This window comes from Lolium perenne, chromosome 4, assembly GCF_019359855.2.
Source record: "Lolium perenne isolate Kyuss_39 chromosome 4, Kyuss_2.0, whole genome shotgun sequence".
Taxonomy (NCBI): Eukaryota; Viridiplantae; Streptophyta; class Magnoliopsida; order Poales; family Poaceae; genus Lolium; species Lolium perenne.
The window spans coordinates 105,421,859-105,439,488 of record NC_067247.2 but is presented as its reverse complement, the minus strand read 5'-3'; the positions used below and the strand labels follow the sequence as shown (position 1 = coordinate 105,439,488).

General features: G+C 44.1%; 1 protein-coding gene across 1 annotated transcript; it reads right to left on the bottom strand.

The window, feature by feature from the left end:
• Positions 1-690: 690 nt before the first annotated feature.
• On the bottom strand, positions 691-4,698 carry LOC127293542 (BTB/POZ domain and ankyrin repeat-containing protein NPR3). The gene is made up of 4 exons (XM_051323187.2): positions 3,484-4,698; positions 2,537-3,323; positions 1,811-2,002; positions 691-1,159 (listed from the first exon to the last, which is right to left on the bottom strand). Exons 1-4 carry the CDS (start codon positions 4,021-4,023, stop codon positions 888-890), a joined length of 1,791 nt encoding a protein of 596 aa, XP_051179147.1. The 5' UTR covers positions 4,024-4,698; the 3' UTR covers positions 691-887.
• Between the last annotated feature and the right edge of the window lie 12,932 nt (positions 4,699-17,630).

Sequence of the window (17,630 nt, the reverse complement as noted above, 5' to 3'; positions counted from 1 at the left end):
CCTTTATTGAAAAAAGTGGCATTCTTCAAATATTTGTGTCACTGAAGGATATCTTCAAACTTGCAACACAAATATTCCAATGTCTGGTGAACCACACACCTAATTTCAAAACCTTTTGAATGTCCGGTTAAGGAGTACAATTTTTCTCAAAATGAATCACACATCTCTCCTCAGAAAAGTTAATTTAGCATGAACAGTTCCATACATGGTGGAAGCTACTAATGTTCAACTGACAGTACATCATGCAAGATTGCAAGAATCATTGTGAAACTGACATCTGGCAATTAAATATTATCTGCTGATGCGTCTGATATGACAAAACATAATCTAGAAAATGTGCCCCCCATTAATCAAACTACTCATAAAACACGCTTTTCTGTCTGAGTCGGGTTTGGGACTTATAGTCTGACTGAACACTTAACCAGCGGGTTCGGGGTTCTTCATGATGAGTCCAATGCAAGGATGACAATGCAGAAAAATCTTCAAACCTACAAACTATGATAACCTGAAGGTCCATGGAATTTAAAAGATCCAACTTCCGAGCACCTAATACTTTCACGCACTGTTGAAGTTACATAATGCCAAAATGATAATACTGAACTGATGCACTACAGTTTTCTAGAGAGAAAAAAAACGATGCACCAGGACACGCAAGACGGCTAGAATGGCTGTAAAACTGGCTACCGGAGATTCAAAATTATCTACTGCAGCGTGTCATATATTAAAGCACAATAACTACAAGAAATGCACCCGAAGTAAGCAAACATAACTGAGATGCTTGCTGGGCTACATGGTTTCCCTGAACTACAAATGGCCAACAACATCAAGACCTTCCCCACCTTTCCGAAATCGTGTGTGCCCAACAGGATGGGCTTAACCTACTGATGCTACCGTGATAGCCTCGCTTTCTTGTTGCCATGTCTAACCTTTCCATCAGCCCTTGGTGAAGAGGATGAGGATGTTGATGAAGAACCTATGGCCGCCTTATCTTTGTTGAAGGCCTTGTTCACCTCGTCTTTAAGTTCAGAAAAGCGCATCCTCCTGGTGTGCTGGTCCTCAGCACTGCCACTCTCAAGGAAGAACAAATCGGTGGATTCTTCGATGAGGAACTTATCAAGAACATCTGAACAATGCGGGAAGTACTTCCGCCCTAGCTCAACTGAAACATAAGGAGAAGTTCATTTAATGAATAATACACATCATTACCTTGTGTGAGCTTAATCAGTTAAATACCAGTGACATATATCTAACCATAGAGTACTGGAAACGTTTAGAAGGGGCTTGCATCAGATTCCTATTTACAAATAGTTTGTGAATCTTAAAGGAAAACAGGTAATGTAAGTTAAGGGGACATATGGTACAAAAATCTAATAAAAGCAAGATTGATGACCAAATATATGTTAGTCCAAGCCACCAAAGCTTTTGTTGCACAGAACCTAAACAAATAAAAAAAATGCTAGGTTCCACAAAACTTCCGTGTGTACTATGAAAATCTTATCTGCATTTTCCTTTAATTAGTTCCTATCCCACTAGATCGAAATATCCTGTAAGTTGTACTTGAAGATATCTTGGCATGAACAAAATCCGTGCGCTAATTTTTTTTTTGTTGCATAAAGGCAAATCTTATGTGTATCGCACTTTGGGCAGGAATTCTTTATTCGTTACATTTCAATTTGTATTTAGAAAAACTTATAGATTTGCACACACCTTGAACTAACATTTTTTTTTGAAGATTCACAAACATTCTTCCGAAGACAAATACTGAAGCAATATCCACACTATATAATACATGAATGATTATGTAAAATACCTGTCTTCATCAAGGCGTCAAGACGTTCACGCAGCCTGTTGCTCTGCATTATGGGAGTCTCATTAAGGTTAACGTCCTTCAATTTACAGAAGTTAGCCGAGCTGAGACCAGCAAACTCTTGAGTTGAGTCAGCTTGAGCTATGCGCATGACAAGCTTTGCTTCGGAAGGGAAGAATATTCTGGCAAAGGCAACTGCACAGAAACACAAATATTATTTTAGCAATATTTTTAAGCAATTCATGCTTGTTTCAACCTGGAAAAAGAGAAGCAAACAGTAATAAAATCCCACTGATAATGCTTTTAGCATTAGATTTCGTCTTTTCTGCTACATAGCATATCAAGTAAAAGGAGCATACGCATCACATATATGAAATAAGGATTTTCGAAAGTACCCTGGCAGGCCCATGTTCTTACAAACAGATCGAAGAAATTGCAGGGGGATACAATGGAGTAGAAGACAATGAAATAAGGATATAATTCAACGGTTTTCGATATAGATGATATTTGAAGAATATAACACAGAGAATTTCTGCTAACAGCATACACTGAAGCCTGTTAGAATTTACTTCTAAATTCAAGAGAAGAAAAAAGTACTGTACCAACTTCTCAAACTCTCTAGCATGTTATCACATAGTAAAAACATCATAGCACACATAGACCTAATTATCTTCATGCTGGCAAAGCTAACTGCAAAATACATAAGATCAAAGTTATATATATGCAAACCTCTATTTTCCAAGGTTAGGAGCCTGGTGTGAAAATTATCTGCCAGCAAAGGCATGGCAACTGAAACCTCGTCAGAGAGTTGCCTCTCCAAGACAAAGGATGTCCTCTTGATCTCTTGCTCCAAGATGTCGATGCACAGGTAAGCCTTGCTTCTCTCCTTACCCTTCTCCAGCTTGCTGTTGCAGTCTTTCTCTCTTGTTAATCTCTTGCAGATGGTAAGAGCGTCACGGCCATCTCGTGTCCTCTCCTGCACTGATGCTCCCTTCTCTGTAAGTGAAAGGATGATCTGTGGTTCTCGCCTCATGCAGGCCATATGCAGCGGTGTGTATCCATTCCCATTCTTCAGATTCACGTTAGCGGAGTCGCTGGCTGACTTGAGTTTCAATATCTGAGCTAACACTTTGGGTTCACAATAGGCAGCAGCATGGTGTATGGCAAGTGCACCATCCAAGGTGATTCCAGACTCCTCCAGGAGCAGATTAGCAAGGTCAACATCATCACAATCCAAGGCCTTGTGAATCTTCCTGACCTTCTTGGCATGCTCGGGACCCAGAATGAACTCGTCCGATTCGCGAGGCGACAAGTATTGACGAAGCTCCATGACCTTGGCAAAGGTTTCATCTGGAAGCTCCTTCTCGAGGTAACGGCTGTCAACGCTGGAGTGGGCAACCCGTTGAATACATTGGCTGAGCAGGTCTGTAAGCTGGCAGGTGGAAGCAACGAGAACAATTGGCACTATATCCTCAACCACAACCAGAGCTCTGTTGACAAAGTCAGACAGGCGACGCTGCAAAATTCAGGCTCTAGTGGTCAGAGAAACAGGACTGAAATTTTTCACATTGAGGTGAACTCATTCAGCAGAAGGATTTGCAGCATATAAATTTCTACGCCAGTGATGCACTGCTTCATTGTGCAGACTCTGAACTGAAGCATCTCTGCTTATTTACCTGGAAGAGCGAGACGAGCTCGGGGATCTTGAAGCCGGAGGCGGCGTAGGTGGACTCGACGACGAAGTCTATGGCCGGGCGGCACGCCTGGTGCGAGCACTGGTCGTCGACGCAGACGGCCGCGCCCTGCGGCGGCGGCTTGAGGAGGCCAGTGTAGAGGTAGCCAAGAACGGGCACGATGGCGTCGCGGCCGATGTGGCACCCACCTGGGACAAGGTCAGCGAGCACCAGCCGCGGCTTCTCGCCGGCAGCGGGGTCGGCGGTGAGCGAGGAGAAGTGAGCGAGGAAGAAGTTGCTCCTGGCGGCGAGGATGCACCGGTGGACGCCGACGACGGCGTCGTCGCCCCCAGCCGCGAGGACGACGTCGGCGTCCGTGCAGTTGAAGAAGGAGGGGTCGAGGAGGCGCTCGAGGTTGCCGCTGAGGCGGCCGAGGCTGACGGCGTCGAGGTCGGCCGGCGCAGCCTGCGGCCGCGACGGTGACGGGGACGGGGACGGTGGCGGCGAGGAGGACGAGGAGAAGGTGACGGTCGATGACTCCATGGAGCGGGAAGAGGGAAAGCTACTGCTGGAAGGTTCTAGAAGCTCAGGCTTGGTCCATGATTCTTGGGCAAGGTGTACAAACAGGATCCGAGCTCTGCTCCACTCCGCACGAGGTGGTTTATGACTTTCTGGGATCAAATGATTGGAGAAGTGGATCTTCCCGATGAATGAATCGAAGCCTCTAAAAGGGGCAAACACTCCAAGAAGAACAAAAGGGAATCACGCAAATCAAATACAGAAAACCGGAAGAAGGTTCCAGGTCAAGAAGGAAGCATGGATCTCCTGCAAGAAAACCAGCGGAAGAGAGCAGCAGGCTAGAACTCCAAAAGAAAATATGGAGAGGAACTTGCGCTCGAAAAAAAGCTCCAAATAAACAGCTTTAAAGCTCTGCGGATTTACTGCGGCGAATGATTGATTGGCCGGCAGAAGAACTAGCCAAACACGCCCGGATTTTGGGAGGAAGAAGAAGGAGAAGCGCTGGCTGGCTGGCTGGCGCTGCTGCTACCGCAATCGGCAAAGGAAAGGTACAGGAACCAAACGCGGAAGCGCCAGCGGCGCTTGCTCTTATCGGGAAATTTCGTCGTCGCTCGAAAGAAAAAGGCTATCCGCGGGTAGATTTTCTATTCCCCTCTTGGCTTGGCCGCTTGTTGCGAGGTAAAGGAAAGGAACAAGAACGTGCGAGTTTTTGAGTGGTCTGAGCGTGAGCTTGAGGGGGGTCACCGCATCGCGTCGTGGAGGTGACCGGCTAGTTGGACGTCACCTCGGTGACGTCGTCGGGAGAATAGTCGTGTTCCATGAAGGAATACTCCGTGCCGCGGGGACCGAGGTGTGTTGCCCGGCCGACAGAGTGCGGCGAGCGCATCGACGGTAGGAAGGGAGGCGACGACCTTGACGATGACTTGCTTGGCTGGGCCCGTGGGCCGGCGAGTGGTAACTTGCTGACTGGACAAGCACATGATGTAACGTGTAAATACAATGCCCGCATACATCCTCTGCATACAAAAATGGCGAACATCCCTCAAAAAAAAAAAAAAAAAAAAAAAAATGGCGAACAGGATCAAGAAGGAAGCCGATCAGATCTCACAGCGAGTACCTGTTCTCCATTCTGAGGTGCATAAGGCTCCAGCGACTCCTAAAAGTGATTGGTTATTCGCCAAGTGTTTTTCCGTACTCATTGATTCAAGTTTCGGGTGTTTGGTTGTCCACGAGAAAAAGATTATCTGCACAATACGATTTTAAAGCAGCTCAGACGCAGGTAAAAGTTAGCCCACGAGACACGCTCTATTCCACCGTTTGTTCGCGTCCGGACGCTAGCAAGCACGATGTGAAAAAAAAACATGCATGTATCGCGAAGAGCGGTAGACACCGCGACACACCGAGAAAGCGCACCATAAATCCGCTCACCGCCCTCTCTCCCCTCTCACACTCCGTTATTCTCACCCGTACTCTCCTCTCACTTCTCTCCCCTCTCATCTCCGGCGGTTGTACTGCCGCCGGTAGATCGAAGACCACCGCAACGACGACAGATGAGCGGGCTATCGAAGCCTTAATCGAGCAAGCATTCAACGACATCGACCCGAACGTGTTTCCCCCGGTTCAAGTTGGTCGGCAAGGACAACAATAGTGGTAAGGCTCGAATTCAAGGTCATAGGCTTGAATGTGCATAGGTATGTGGCACTGTGACGAATTTTGGCTACTTGTTTAGCGCATGCACGGTAGATCTCTTGAGTTCGCGATAACTGCTTGTTCGGATGGTTTATTTTGCTTGTTATTCTTGTTGTACTAGAAATTATTGGCTTGAAATAGGAAGATATGTGTTCACCTACTTGCTTTTCTCACTTAGGATCTTGCTGATAAGGGCATATCTGGTTTTTAGGTGGATTGCATGTTAGATTGTGGGGATTTTACTGTCCATCCCGATGATTAAACTCTAGTACTAAGACATGATGGGATGATCCTTCCGAACCTACTGGCATAAACAAAGACCATTGTTTAATCACATGCCGTAGGTTTGGTAGGATCATCTCTTTCATTTATGTGTGCTATGCTTTATGAGGCCAACTCGTTACTGTGAGGCCATGATGTGTTGCTTCGTGCTTTCCTTGTCTTTGAGCCGATGATTAAAATGTGACCACACATTGCCGCAGGATGTTTCTTTCTGACCTTAAGCATTGTACACTATCTCATGACTGTGCATAGCTTTCAGTCAGAAAGAATCATCTGTGCCGCGAAGTCGTTAATATGAGGCTTCAATATCATTCTAGTTCATGTGCCCATGATTAAAATGTTGACTACACGATCTGTTTCTAGCTTATGTTATGTCCAAGATCAATGTGTGTACATCATATTTGCTAGACCCAGATTCATCTCTCTAACTCTTATATGAGGCACAATATGTATGTTGTGCACAATGTATGCTTGTTAATATACACACTTATCTTTGTTCTACATGTAGTTGCATTCTTTTGTTCCAGTGCTCGAAGTTGATGATAGGTGCATCTTGGCACAACTTTGGCAAGGGCTACTCCAAGGAATCTAGAGAGGACACCCCTGCCAAGAGGCCAAGGGGAGGCCAGTCAAGGTAGGGAATTTCCATGACGACGTCGGTCCAACCCATTTGGCTACAATGGTGCTGTCTCCTGGGGTTGGAAATGCTTCCAATTCCAACCAACTTCCGTTAGTACCTTTGCACCATCCCCAGGACGATCATCTTGCAGACGAACACCGACTGCTCCTGGATGGTCAAGCTGAAAGAGGTCAAGGGCACAATTTGCCTCGATAAAGGGTGGCCTAGATTTCTATTGCTCATGAGATCAAGATCGGCCACTTCATGACCTTCAAGGTGCTCAAGGGTGACGTCTTCAAAGTCACCATCTTCGACTACATCATGATGAGGTGCCCACAGCATGATCATGCCCTTGCCATGATCAATGAGTGAAATTGTGTCTAATTAAGTATGTCTTTCATCCTGCACTATGTTTACTTTTATCATCTATATGTCGTCCTGAACTATTTACTTTCGTATTGAACTATGTCCTGAACTATGTTGATCGTATGTCTGCTTGTAGCTTATGTTGTTGCCCAATAGTAATGCTTAAAAGGGTCGGTAACCTCACCAGTTGGGGGAAATATTATCACACCCCCCATTCTACACATAACCAAACAACATGTTTAATTTCTTCCGAGTCTAAAACAACCTGCCAATCGAACGTGATTTCGTTCTATCACCGGGCCCAAAAAATATTGTTAGCAACAAATCATAGTGCAAAAGCTGGCCCAAGCTAAGTATCCATGCATACGGTAGCTGGTGGGCTAAGTTGCACGAGTGGGAAAAACCCATGAGAGCAATCAATCACGCCCCTAGTACAAGAGCTTGAAAAGTATGCAACGTCAATGAATTTTTGAGTTGTGATGTCGTGTAAAGATTTGATGTGTGAACGATGGTTGTACTGGTGTTTAATAGGTTGTGTTGGCTACTTTTGCATGTTGTAGTGTAAGGTAGTTTTGTAAGGGTATTTTACCCTTATCCATTATTTTGGTAACAATGACACCGTGCTAGAGTATTTGGTCTAATACATGTTTATAAAGAGAATCTCAGGTATTAGGCAAAGAGGCATAAATGGTGTATCAAAGGAACAAGACGGCTAAACGAGACCCCCCACTTCGACAACAATCAAAAAGGGGTCTACAGCAGGAATCCGGCCTGCCGCCCAGTTGGCCGGACCGTGTGCCGGACTGGCTCCGGCCTGCCGCCCAGTCAGCCGGCCTCTCAACCGGCCGGCCCGGCGTGCCGACCGGTCGGCCGGGCGCCAACCGGGCGCCAACCGGGCGCCAACCGGGTGACCTCCTGGACGACGCAAAGTGACCCCAGTCAGGGTCCGGCCTGCCGCCCGGTTTGGACCGGCGGGTCCGGTCCCTAGTCTGGTCCGACCGGCCCCTGCACCGGACACTCCGGTCTGTGGTCCGGTTGACCGGGATTGTCGGGAGAAAAGCTGATGTGTCAAGTTCCAACGGCCACATTTCAAGTGACACTATAAATAGCCCTTCTCCTACCTCTGAAGAGTTAGGCACTACACTACAAGCTGTTCTTGAGCTCTCTCTCTCATACTCCATTGGTAGAAACACCAAAAGACTCAGATCTCCCTCCTCCTCCACCCAAACTCAAATCCCTCCGGGGAAACGTTAGATGAGGACCCGATCTACTGTTCTACCAAGCCAAATCTCATTCCCCCTTGTATTCATCGAAAAGCTTGCTTCCTAGGGTTCCTTGGAAACCCTAGGTGGGCAAGAGTGGTCCGGAAGCATCCGGGCTGTGGATTCGCTCCGGACAAGATTGTGAAGGTTTGGAGGCTACCTCAAAGTCTACCACAAGTGAGTGAGCTATTCCTTCGTGGGATAGGCTCCGGAGAATAGGGTGAGCCTTCGTGGCGTGGGGAATCCTTCGTGGGACCTCCACCCCTCCAAATGTGACGTACCTTCTTGCAAAGGAAGGGAACACGAGAATACATCCTCGTCTCCGCGTGCTATCGGTTATCTCTAACCGAACTCCTTACTTGTGATTTAACTGCCTGTGAGAGCCTTCGTGCTCGAGTTAGTTGTATCCTCATATAGGTTGTTTCACCTAGTTTGCATTAGGCTCACCTTTATATTCCGCAAAGCCTAATATTGCAAAGAAAGAATTAAAATCTGTAGAAACCTATTCACCCCCTCTAGGTTTACCATCTCTATACTTTCAATTGGTATCAGAGCCTTGACTCTTATTAAGGGCTTCACCGCCTTAAGAGTGGGAAACTATTCGAGGGTCTAGATGAAGACTCTAACCTTTCGGTTAAAGAGATGAAATCTAGATTCTTGGCATATGATGCCGAGAAGAAGAAAAAGGAGGGTGAACTACAAAGCCAAATGGCAGAGATGACTGCCATGCTTAAGAACTTGACTAGTGGGAATCCTAGTGCGGCTTCGGCCTCCCTAGGGAGCTTTCATGAAGTCAACCATGACTATCCCAAAAACACTTCACCCATGCCTCATATAAACCATAGTGGGAATGTTCCCCATTTTGATGGAACTCACTTTCCGTTTTGGAAATCTGCTATGGAATCTCATATTCGCAGTTGCAGTGTGGAGTTATGGGAGATCATTGTTCATGGATACCGGGAGCCACATGATCCCATTCGGTTGACCTCCACCGAATTCTACAACCGTCAACTCAATGCCTCCGCACGTGACAAGATTAGGAGTGGCATCAACCGCAAGCTCCTTGATCAAGTCAATGACATAGACTCCACTAAAGAGTTGTGGGATCGAATCATAGTACTCCAAGAGGGAACCAATTTGATCCAATCAGCTCTTTATGAGACCGCAAAGCAAGAGGCCCATCAGTTCATGATTCGAGAAGGAGAATCCGTGGCCGATGCTTATGCAAGGCTTGGTGCTCTTAGAGTAAGGGTCAAGGGACTTGGGTTGAGAAGTACAATGACGGCTTCGAGATGAATGTAGCTTTCATAAAGTCCAAGGTCATTGCTATGATTGCTGTCAAGCAAGAAGACACCAACCTTGCACTCAACTTGCAAATCATGACCAAGAGCGCCGATCTCAACTCCGATGATCTAGTCTCCTATGTGGCCGCCAATGAAAACATGGCCAAAGCAGGAAAGAGGCTCATGGCAATGAACCGTGTTGATGAAGCCTCACACAACCATGAAGCGCCACACAACCTTGCTCTCAAAGCTAGAGCCGACCATGGAAGCAAAGAAGACTATGAAATTGAAGAAGATGAAGAGATGACTTCAACTAGTGACATTGCTACCGACTTTGCTTTCTTTGCCAAGAAGTACAAGGCAAAGTTCCCAATGCTCCTCAATGATAAGAAGAAGAAGAGAACTTGCTACAACTGTGATGAAGATAGCCACTTTGCAAATGAGTGCCCTTATGAGAAAAGGGTAGACAAGCCAAAGTTCATCAAAGGGGTCAAGCCAAGATTGAAGCCAAACCCAATCAACGATCGATACAAGAAGAACAAGGGAAGAGCTTTTGTTGGGGCCGAGTACTTGTCCGATGAAGAAGAGGAAGATGAGGAGAAGGAGGCCGGAGTGGCCGGTTTGGCTTTCTCTAAGCCCGGGTCACTCTTCACATATGACTACTCCAAGGATTACTCCACGGAGAATGATGTTGGCTCTTCCTTCATGGCAAGAACAACTCAAGATGATGACTCCGATGACTCTACCTCCTCTACAATCATTGGCTCTTGTCATATGGCAAGAGAAACCAAGGTAATGGAACCCCCACCTTCTCTATCTAGTGTTCTCGATGATGAAACTGAAAATCAAGAAGAATTAATTGTGCTTAAGGAACTTTATGATGTTAGATGCACCCTTAGTGGTGAAGCTCTTGTCAAGTTCGATTTCTTGATGGACTCCCTCAAGGAAAAGGATGAGTCCATTGAGGAATTAGAATATCATTTGAATGAAAAGAAACGGAGATTCAATCTTCTAAGACAAGAGCTAAAAACCGAAAGGTGCATATCTCAAGGTCTTAAGCAACAAATTGAAACTTATGAACTTGATAAAGTTAAGGACCTAGAAACTATTGATAGGGCTCAATCATTGACTCAAGAGCTCAATGCCTCAAATGAGGATCTTGAAGTTGCTCATGCTTCTCTCACTAGGGATCTTGACCACCTTGAAAGAGCTAACAAGCTTGTTAAGGATGAGCTCAAGAAACTTGGAGAGAACAATGACCTACTCCAAGAAACCTACAAAAAGGCTCTTGGATCAATGAAGGATCCCATTGTTGTTGAAAAGCTTGCTAGCTCCTCCACTTCTTTTACTAGTGAGCATGCTAAGCTTGTTGAGGAACATGTTCATTTACAAGAGGAACTCTTTTTGCATGTTGAGACCAATGCATACCTTGAATCCTTGGTGACCAAATATGGTCTCGACTATCATCCTAATGAATCTTCTTGTGAGCAAGCATCTATTCTTGAGGAAAATGTTAGGTTAACAAAGAAACTTGCAAAGTTCACCACCGCCAAGAACAAGATGGGATTGGATGACCTCTTGAGTAAGCAAAGGTCAAACAATCAAAAGTTTGGACTTGGATATGCTCCCAAGTCCTACAAGAAGAACAACTACAAGAAGGAGAACCCGCTCAAGATAAGAACAAGAAGGTCACTAATAATGGCAAAGCCTCAAAGGGCAAAGCCACTAGTGGTGACCGCACGGGGCCAAACGATCACTATGCTTTATTTGTTGATTATTATGGTGATGTCTATGCTAACTATGTTGGCCCTCCTAATGGCTATGATTATAGAGAGTACTCAATTTGGGTACCAAAAGATATTGTTGCCATTGCAAAGGAACCCATTAATCGATGGGTTCCTAAATCCTCTACTTGATTTTGTAGGGGTATTCCTCCGGTGGTCCAAAATGGGTGTTTGATAGTGGATGCACCAATCATATGACCGGAGGAAGAGGTGTGCTTGATCAATTCATTGAAGATATCAACAAGAAGTCAAGCATCACCTTTGGTGACAACTCAAAGGGAAAGGTACTTGGGTATGGCAAGGTGGCAATCTCTAAGGACTTGTGCCTTGAGACGGTCATGCTTGTTGAATCCCTTGGCTATAACTTACTTTCTATGTATTATCTTGCCGATGCCGGTTACAATTCATACTTTACTAATTATTGTGTGAAATTCTTTAGGAGTGACAATCTCAAATTGGTCCTTGTTGGATATGTGGAGAACAACCTTTATGTGGTTGACCTCTTGAAAGAGAGCTCCTCTCCCTCCACATGTCTAATGGAGGCCAAGCATGACGAAGGTTGGTTGTGGCATCGCCGCCTTGGTCATGTTAACATGAGAAATCTTAAACAACTCCTAAAGGGTGAGCACATTGTGGGACTAACCGGCATTTCTTTTGAGAAAGATCGTGTTTGCAGTGCATGTGTAGCCGGAAAGCAACTCAAGAAGAAACATCCTATCAAGAGTATCGTCACCACATCTAGGCCTTTGGAGCTCCTTCATTTGGATCTCTTTGGGCCATCACATTATGATACTCTTGGTGGGAGAAAGTATGGACTTGTCATTGTTGATGATTACTCAAGATACTCTTGGGTCTTTCTCCTTAAGTCTAAGGACGAGACCCATAGAGAGTTCATCACCTTCGCCAAGAAAGCTCAACGTATGTATGAATCCAAGATCAAGGCAATTAGGACCGACAATGGCACCGAGTTCAAGAACTACACCATGCAAGATTTTTTTGATGATGAGGGCATCAAGCATGAGTTTTCAGCGCCATACACCCCTCAAGAAAATGGTGTTGTAGAAAGGAAGAACCGGACTATCATTGAGATGGCAAGAACCATGTTGAGTGAATTCAACTCACCCCACAACTTTTGGGGAGAAGCCATCTCTACGGCTGTCCACTACTCCAACCGGCTCTTCCTCCGCCCCCTCCACAACAAAACTCCATACGAGCTTCTCACCGGTAACAAGCCTAATGTCATGTACATTCGTGTCTTTGGATGCAAATGTCTTGTTAAGAACAACAAAGGAAAGCTCGGTAAATTTGAAACTAGAACCATAGAGGGTATATTTGTTGGATATGCGGAGAACTCTCATGCCTATAGATACTACAACCGGTCCACTGGGACTATTGAAGTATCTTGTGACGTGGTGTTCTTGGAGGATAATGGCTCCCAAGTGGAGCAAGTTGTTCCATGTGTTGCAGGTAATAATGATGATCCATCTAGTGCCATCAAGCATATGGGCATTGGACACATCCGGCCCATGGAAGTTCATAATGATGATCAAGATGATGGAGTAGATGTATCAAGCACGGCTCAAGTGGAGCCTAGCTCAACTCAAGCCGAGCCATCAAGTGTAACTCAAGAACCATCCTCCACTCAAGATGAGTCACATTCCGAAGAACAAGAAGAAAGTCCTCATTCCACAGAGCAAGACCATGATGATGATCAAGAAACATCCTCAACTCATGATCAAGCTCAAGTGATCCCTCATGTTCAAGCACTAGCAAGAGATGAATTCATTGATCATGAAGGAACCATTTGGAAGATCAAGGCCGCTACAAGGGCAAGTGACATGAAAGTAGATCAAGTCCTTGGTAGCATCTCAAGAGGAGTGGTAACTCGTAGACACCATGCATTACTTATCACTTATTGTCAACATCATGCTTTTGTGTCTAGTTTTGAACCACTCAAGGTACATGAAGCCTTGGTTGATCCGGATTGGGTAATTGCCATGCAAGAAGAATTGGAGTGTTTCACTCGTAATGAAGTATGGTCTCTAGTTGAGAGACCCAAGGATCATCGCATCAATGTTATTGGGACCAAATGGGTATTCAAGAACAAGCAAGATGAGAATGGCATTGTCATAAGAAACAAAGCAAGGTTAGTGGCGCAAGGGTTTGCCCAAATAGAAGGTATGGATTTTGGTGATACCTTTGCGCCGGTAGCCCGTCTTGAAGCTATTCGTCTTTTGCTTGCATTTGCATCTTTCCACAATTTCAAACTATATCAAATGGATGTGAAAAGTGCATTTTTGAATGGTCCCCTAAAAGAAACCGCATATGTGGCTCAACCCCCGGGTTTCGAAGACCCATGCCGACCCAACCACGTGTATTTACTCCATAAGGCACTCTACGGTCTCAAGCAAGCTCCACGTGCTTGGTATGAGTTCCTTATGGATTTCTTACTACATGATGGGTTTTAAATGGGTACGGTCGATTCCACCCTTTTTACCAAGCGGGTTAAAGGGGGTGGCTTATTTATATGTCAAATATATGTTGATGATATTATCTTTGGTGGAACTAACCCCAATCATAACAAAGCTTTTGAGCTATTGATGACTAGGAAATTTGAGATGTCCATGATGGGAGAGTTGAAGTTCTTCCTAGGCTTCCAAGTGAGGCAACTTGCAAAAGGCACCTTCATCTCTCAAGAAAAGTATGTGAAGGACATGCTCAATAAATTCAACATGACCAATGCAAGCTCAATGAAGACACCCATGCCCGTAAAGGGGCAACTTGGCTCATGTGACGGTGAGAAGGATGTGGATATAAAGGTATACCGCTCTGATGTCTACTCACGCTTCTTTTCCTGTAGACAGTGTTGGGCCTACAAGAGCAGAGGTTTGTAGAACAGCAGCAAGTTTCCCTTAAGTGAATCACCCAAGGTTTATCGAACTCAGGGAGGAAGAGGTCAAAGATATCCCTCTCAAGCAACCCTGCAATCACGATACAAGAAGTCTCTTGTGTCCCCAACACACCTAATACACTTGTTAGATGTATAGGTGCACTAGTTCGGCGAAGAGATAGTGAAATACAAGTAATATGGATGTATATGAGCGGTAATAGCAGTCTGAAATAAATATGGCAGCGAGTAAACATGCAACAGAACAGTAAATAAACGGAGATTCGATGCTTAGAAACAAGGCCTAGGGATCCTACTTTCACTAGTGGACACTCTCAACATTGATCACATAACTGAAACTACTCTACACTCTCTTGTTGGATAACAAACACCATTCATTGTGTAGGGCTACAAGAGCACCTCAATGTCGGAGTTAACAAGCTCCACAACATCCGATGTTCATATTTAAGTAACCTTAGAGTGCATGATAGACCATTGCAATTTAGACCGAGTACTAACATAGCATGCACACTGTCAACATCAGCTATGAAAGGGGGAATAGATCACATCAATACTATCATAGTAATAGTTAACTTCATAATCTACAAGAGATCACAATCATAGCTTATACCAAGTACTACATGATGCACACACTGTCGACATTACATCAGGGAGGAGGAATAGACTACTTTAATAACATCACTAGAGTAGCACATAGATGATATTCAACTAGATCACAAAGAGAGAGATGAACCACATAGCTACGGTAGAGCCCTCAGCCCCGGGGGAGAACTACTCCCTCCTCATCATGGAGACAGCGATGGCGGTGAAGATGGCGGTGGAGATGGCTTCCGGGGGCAATTCCCCGTCCCGGCAGGGTGCCGGAACAGAGACTTCTGTCCCCCGAATTGGAGTTTCGCGATGGCGGCGGCTCTGGAAGGTTTTCTGGAGTTTCGTCAATCCGTGTCGAAGATTTAGGTCACGACGACTTATATAGGCGAAGAAACGGAGTCGGAAGGGGTCTGGGGGCTCCACACACCAGGGGGGCGCCCCCCCTCTGGCCGCGCCGCCACCATGTGTGGGGCCCCCAGGGCTCCCCTCTGGTCCCTCTCTGGCTCTCTGGAAGCTTCCGTGAAATATAAGATACTGGGCTTTGATTTCGTCCAATTCCGAGAATATTTCCTTACTAGGATTTCTGAAACCAAAAAACAGCAGAAAACAGGAACTGGCACTTCGGCATCTTGTCAATAGGTTAGTTCCGGAAAATGCATCAAAACGATATAAAATGTGTATAAAACATGTGTGTATCATCATAAAAGTAGCATGGAACATAAGAAATTATAGATACGTTGGAGACGTATCAGCATCCCCAAGCTTAGTTCCTACTCGTCCTCGAGTAGGTAAACGATAACAAAGATAATTTCTTAAGTGACATGCTATCACAATCTTGATCATACTATTGTAAGCATATGTAATGAATGAAGTGATTCGAAGCAATGGTAAAGACAATGAGTAAACAACTGAATCATATAGCAAAGACTTTTCATGAATAGTACTTTCAAGACAAGCATCAATAAGACTTGCATAAGATTTAACTCATAAAGCAATAGATTCTTAGTAGAAAGCTTTGAAGCAACACAAAGGAAGATATAAGTTTCAGCGGTTGCTTTCAACTTCAACATGTTTATCTCGTGGATAATTGTCAACACAAAGTAATATGATGAATGCAAATAAGCAAGTATGTAAGAATCAATGCACAGTTGACACAAGTGTTTGCTTCTAAAATATTTTGTATGTAAGTATTTGTATGGCAATTATCAATGCAATAAGAAAAACACCCATGCAGGACATCATCAATATCAAGATCACTCATATGTAACAAAGAGATTTTTCTTGATAACTCTTCACACCACAAAAATAAAGTAAGTTCATCATGCTGATTATGAGTAATTTCATCATCACAATACAAATTTGCAGCACTCATGGGGTTCGAATTATCATTGGAGGAGCATTGAAAATTAAAATGACCCACTCTATGACAAAGTTCACAAATAAAAGGATAGATGGCACAAACTTTTTTACCAAGATCATCTAGAGCCCTAGACCACTTTCTAGTTTTTTCATTAATATGATGGATACAATATTCATCTTCGATTTGATTAATTCCACAAGGTCTATGCATTCCACAAAAATTAACATGCTTATAAGGAATATCATTTTCAGAAGTTTGGGCATGTTTATTGCAATCATTAATAACAGTTTCATCCTTCATGCAAGTGTCTTTAAAAGGTTCATGATACTTATCAAAATTCTTCTTAGGCAATTCAAAATGAGAGGCAAAAGCTTTATAAAGGTTTGCAACAACTTGAGAGTCAAGACCATAAGTAGCACTCATATTTCGAATTTCATCAGTATCCATAAAAGTTTCAATGCATTCATAATCATAATTTATACCTGACTCTTTACCTTTGTCGTTCTCCCAATCCTCAGCGTTCTCCTCAATCCGATCAAGAAGATCCCACCTAGCTTCAACCTCCTTGCTTGTGAAAGATCCCTCCAAACAAGCATCTAGATAGTCCTTGTGATGTCCTGAAAGCGTTGCATAAAAATTATTAATAATAACATTACGGGGGAGCTCATGAATGGGACATTTGAGCATTAGTGACTTCAATCTCCCCCATGCTTGGGAAATACTCTCTCCATCACGAGGATAAAAGTTATAAATGTAATTTCTATCAGTATGCACTTCATGAGGAGGATAAAATTTAGAATAAAAGAGAGGTACAATTTCCTCCCAACCAAGAGAATGACTATTCTTCAGCAATTTATACCAATGCGCCGCTTTACCAGACAGCGAAATATAGAATAGTTTCTTCTTCACTTCATCCATAGAGATACCTGCACACTTGAATAACCCGCATAATTCATGCAAAAACAGTAAATGATCTCCAGGATGGACAGTTCCATCCCCTTCATAGGGGTTATCCATAACACGTTCAATAATTTTCATGGGTATCTTGAAAGCAGTACTTGCAGTAGGTGGATTTAAAATATCACAAGCATCATTAGAGTTATCGCATATGGGAGATAAAGTATTATCAGAGCAAATTTTCTCCCCTAAAGATGGGAAGCTAAAAAGATCATAAAAACTAGCTTCCCCAAGCTTAGACTTCTCTATAGCATTAGCAGTAATTGCGTTCATACTAATAACATTGCTACTAGCATGCAAATAAGGTTCCATAGGTTTTTTAATTTTCGCATCAAATAATTCATGTCTTAACTCAGGGAATAAATTAAAAAGCTCACTAAATTTTTTGTTGTTTTCCATTATGCCTAACTAGTGATAAACAAGAAACAAAAAGATGCAATTGCAGGATCTAAAGGAAATAGCTTTGAGAACTCACACACCGGCAACAATGCTAGGAAATAGCTTAGTAGTCGGAGGATGTGAATACCTTT

Excerpts from the sequence above, each read along its gene's own strand:
- LOC127293542 (XM_051323187.2), bottom strand. The coding sequence starts at position 4,023 with ATGGAGTCATCGACCGTCACCTTCTCCTCGTCCTCCTCGCCGCCACCG. Across the intron at positions 2,003-2,536 it reads CCTAACCTTGGAAAATAGAG|TTGCCTTTGCCAGAATATTC; the intron begins GTTTGCATATAT and ends GTTTCTGTGCAG. Across the intron at positions 1,160-1,810 it reads TGACGCCTTGATGAAGACAG|TTGAGCTAGGGCGGAAGTAC; the intron begins GTATTTTACATA and ends CTTATGTTTCAG.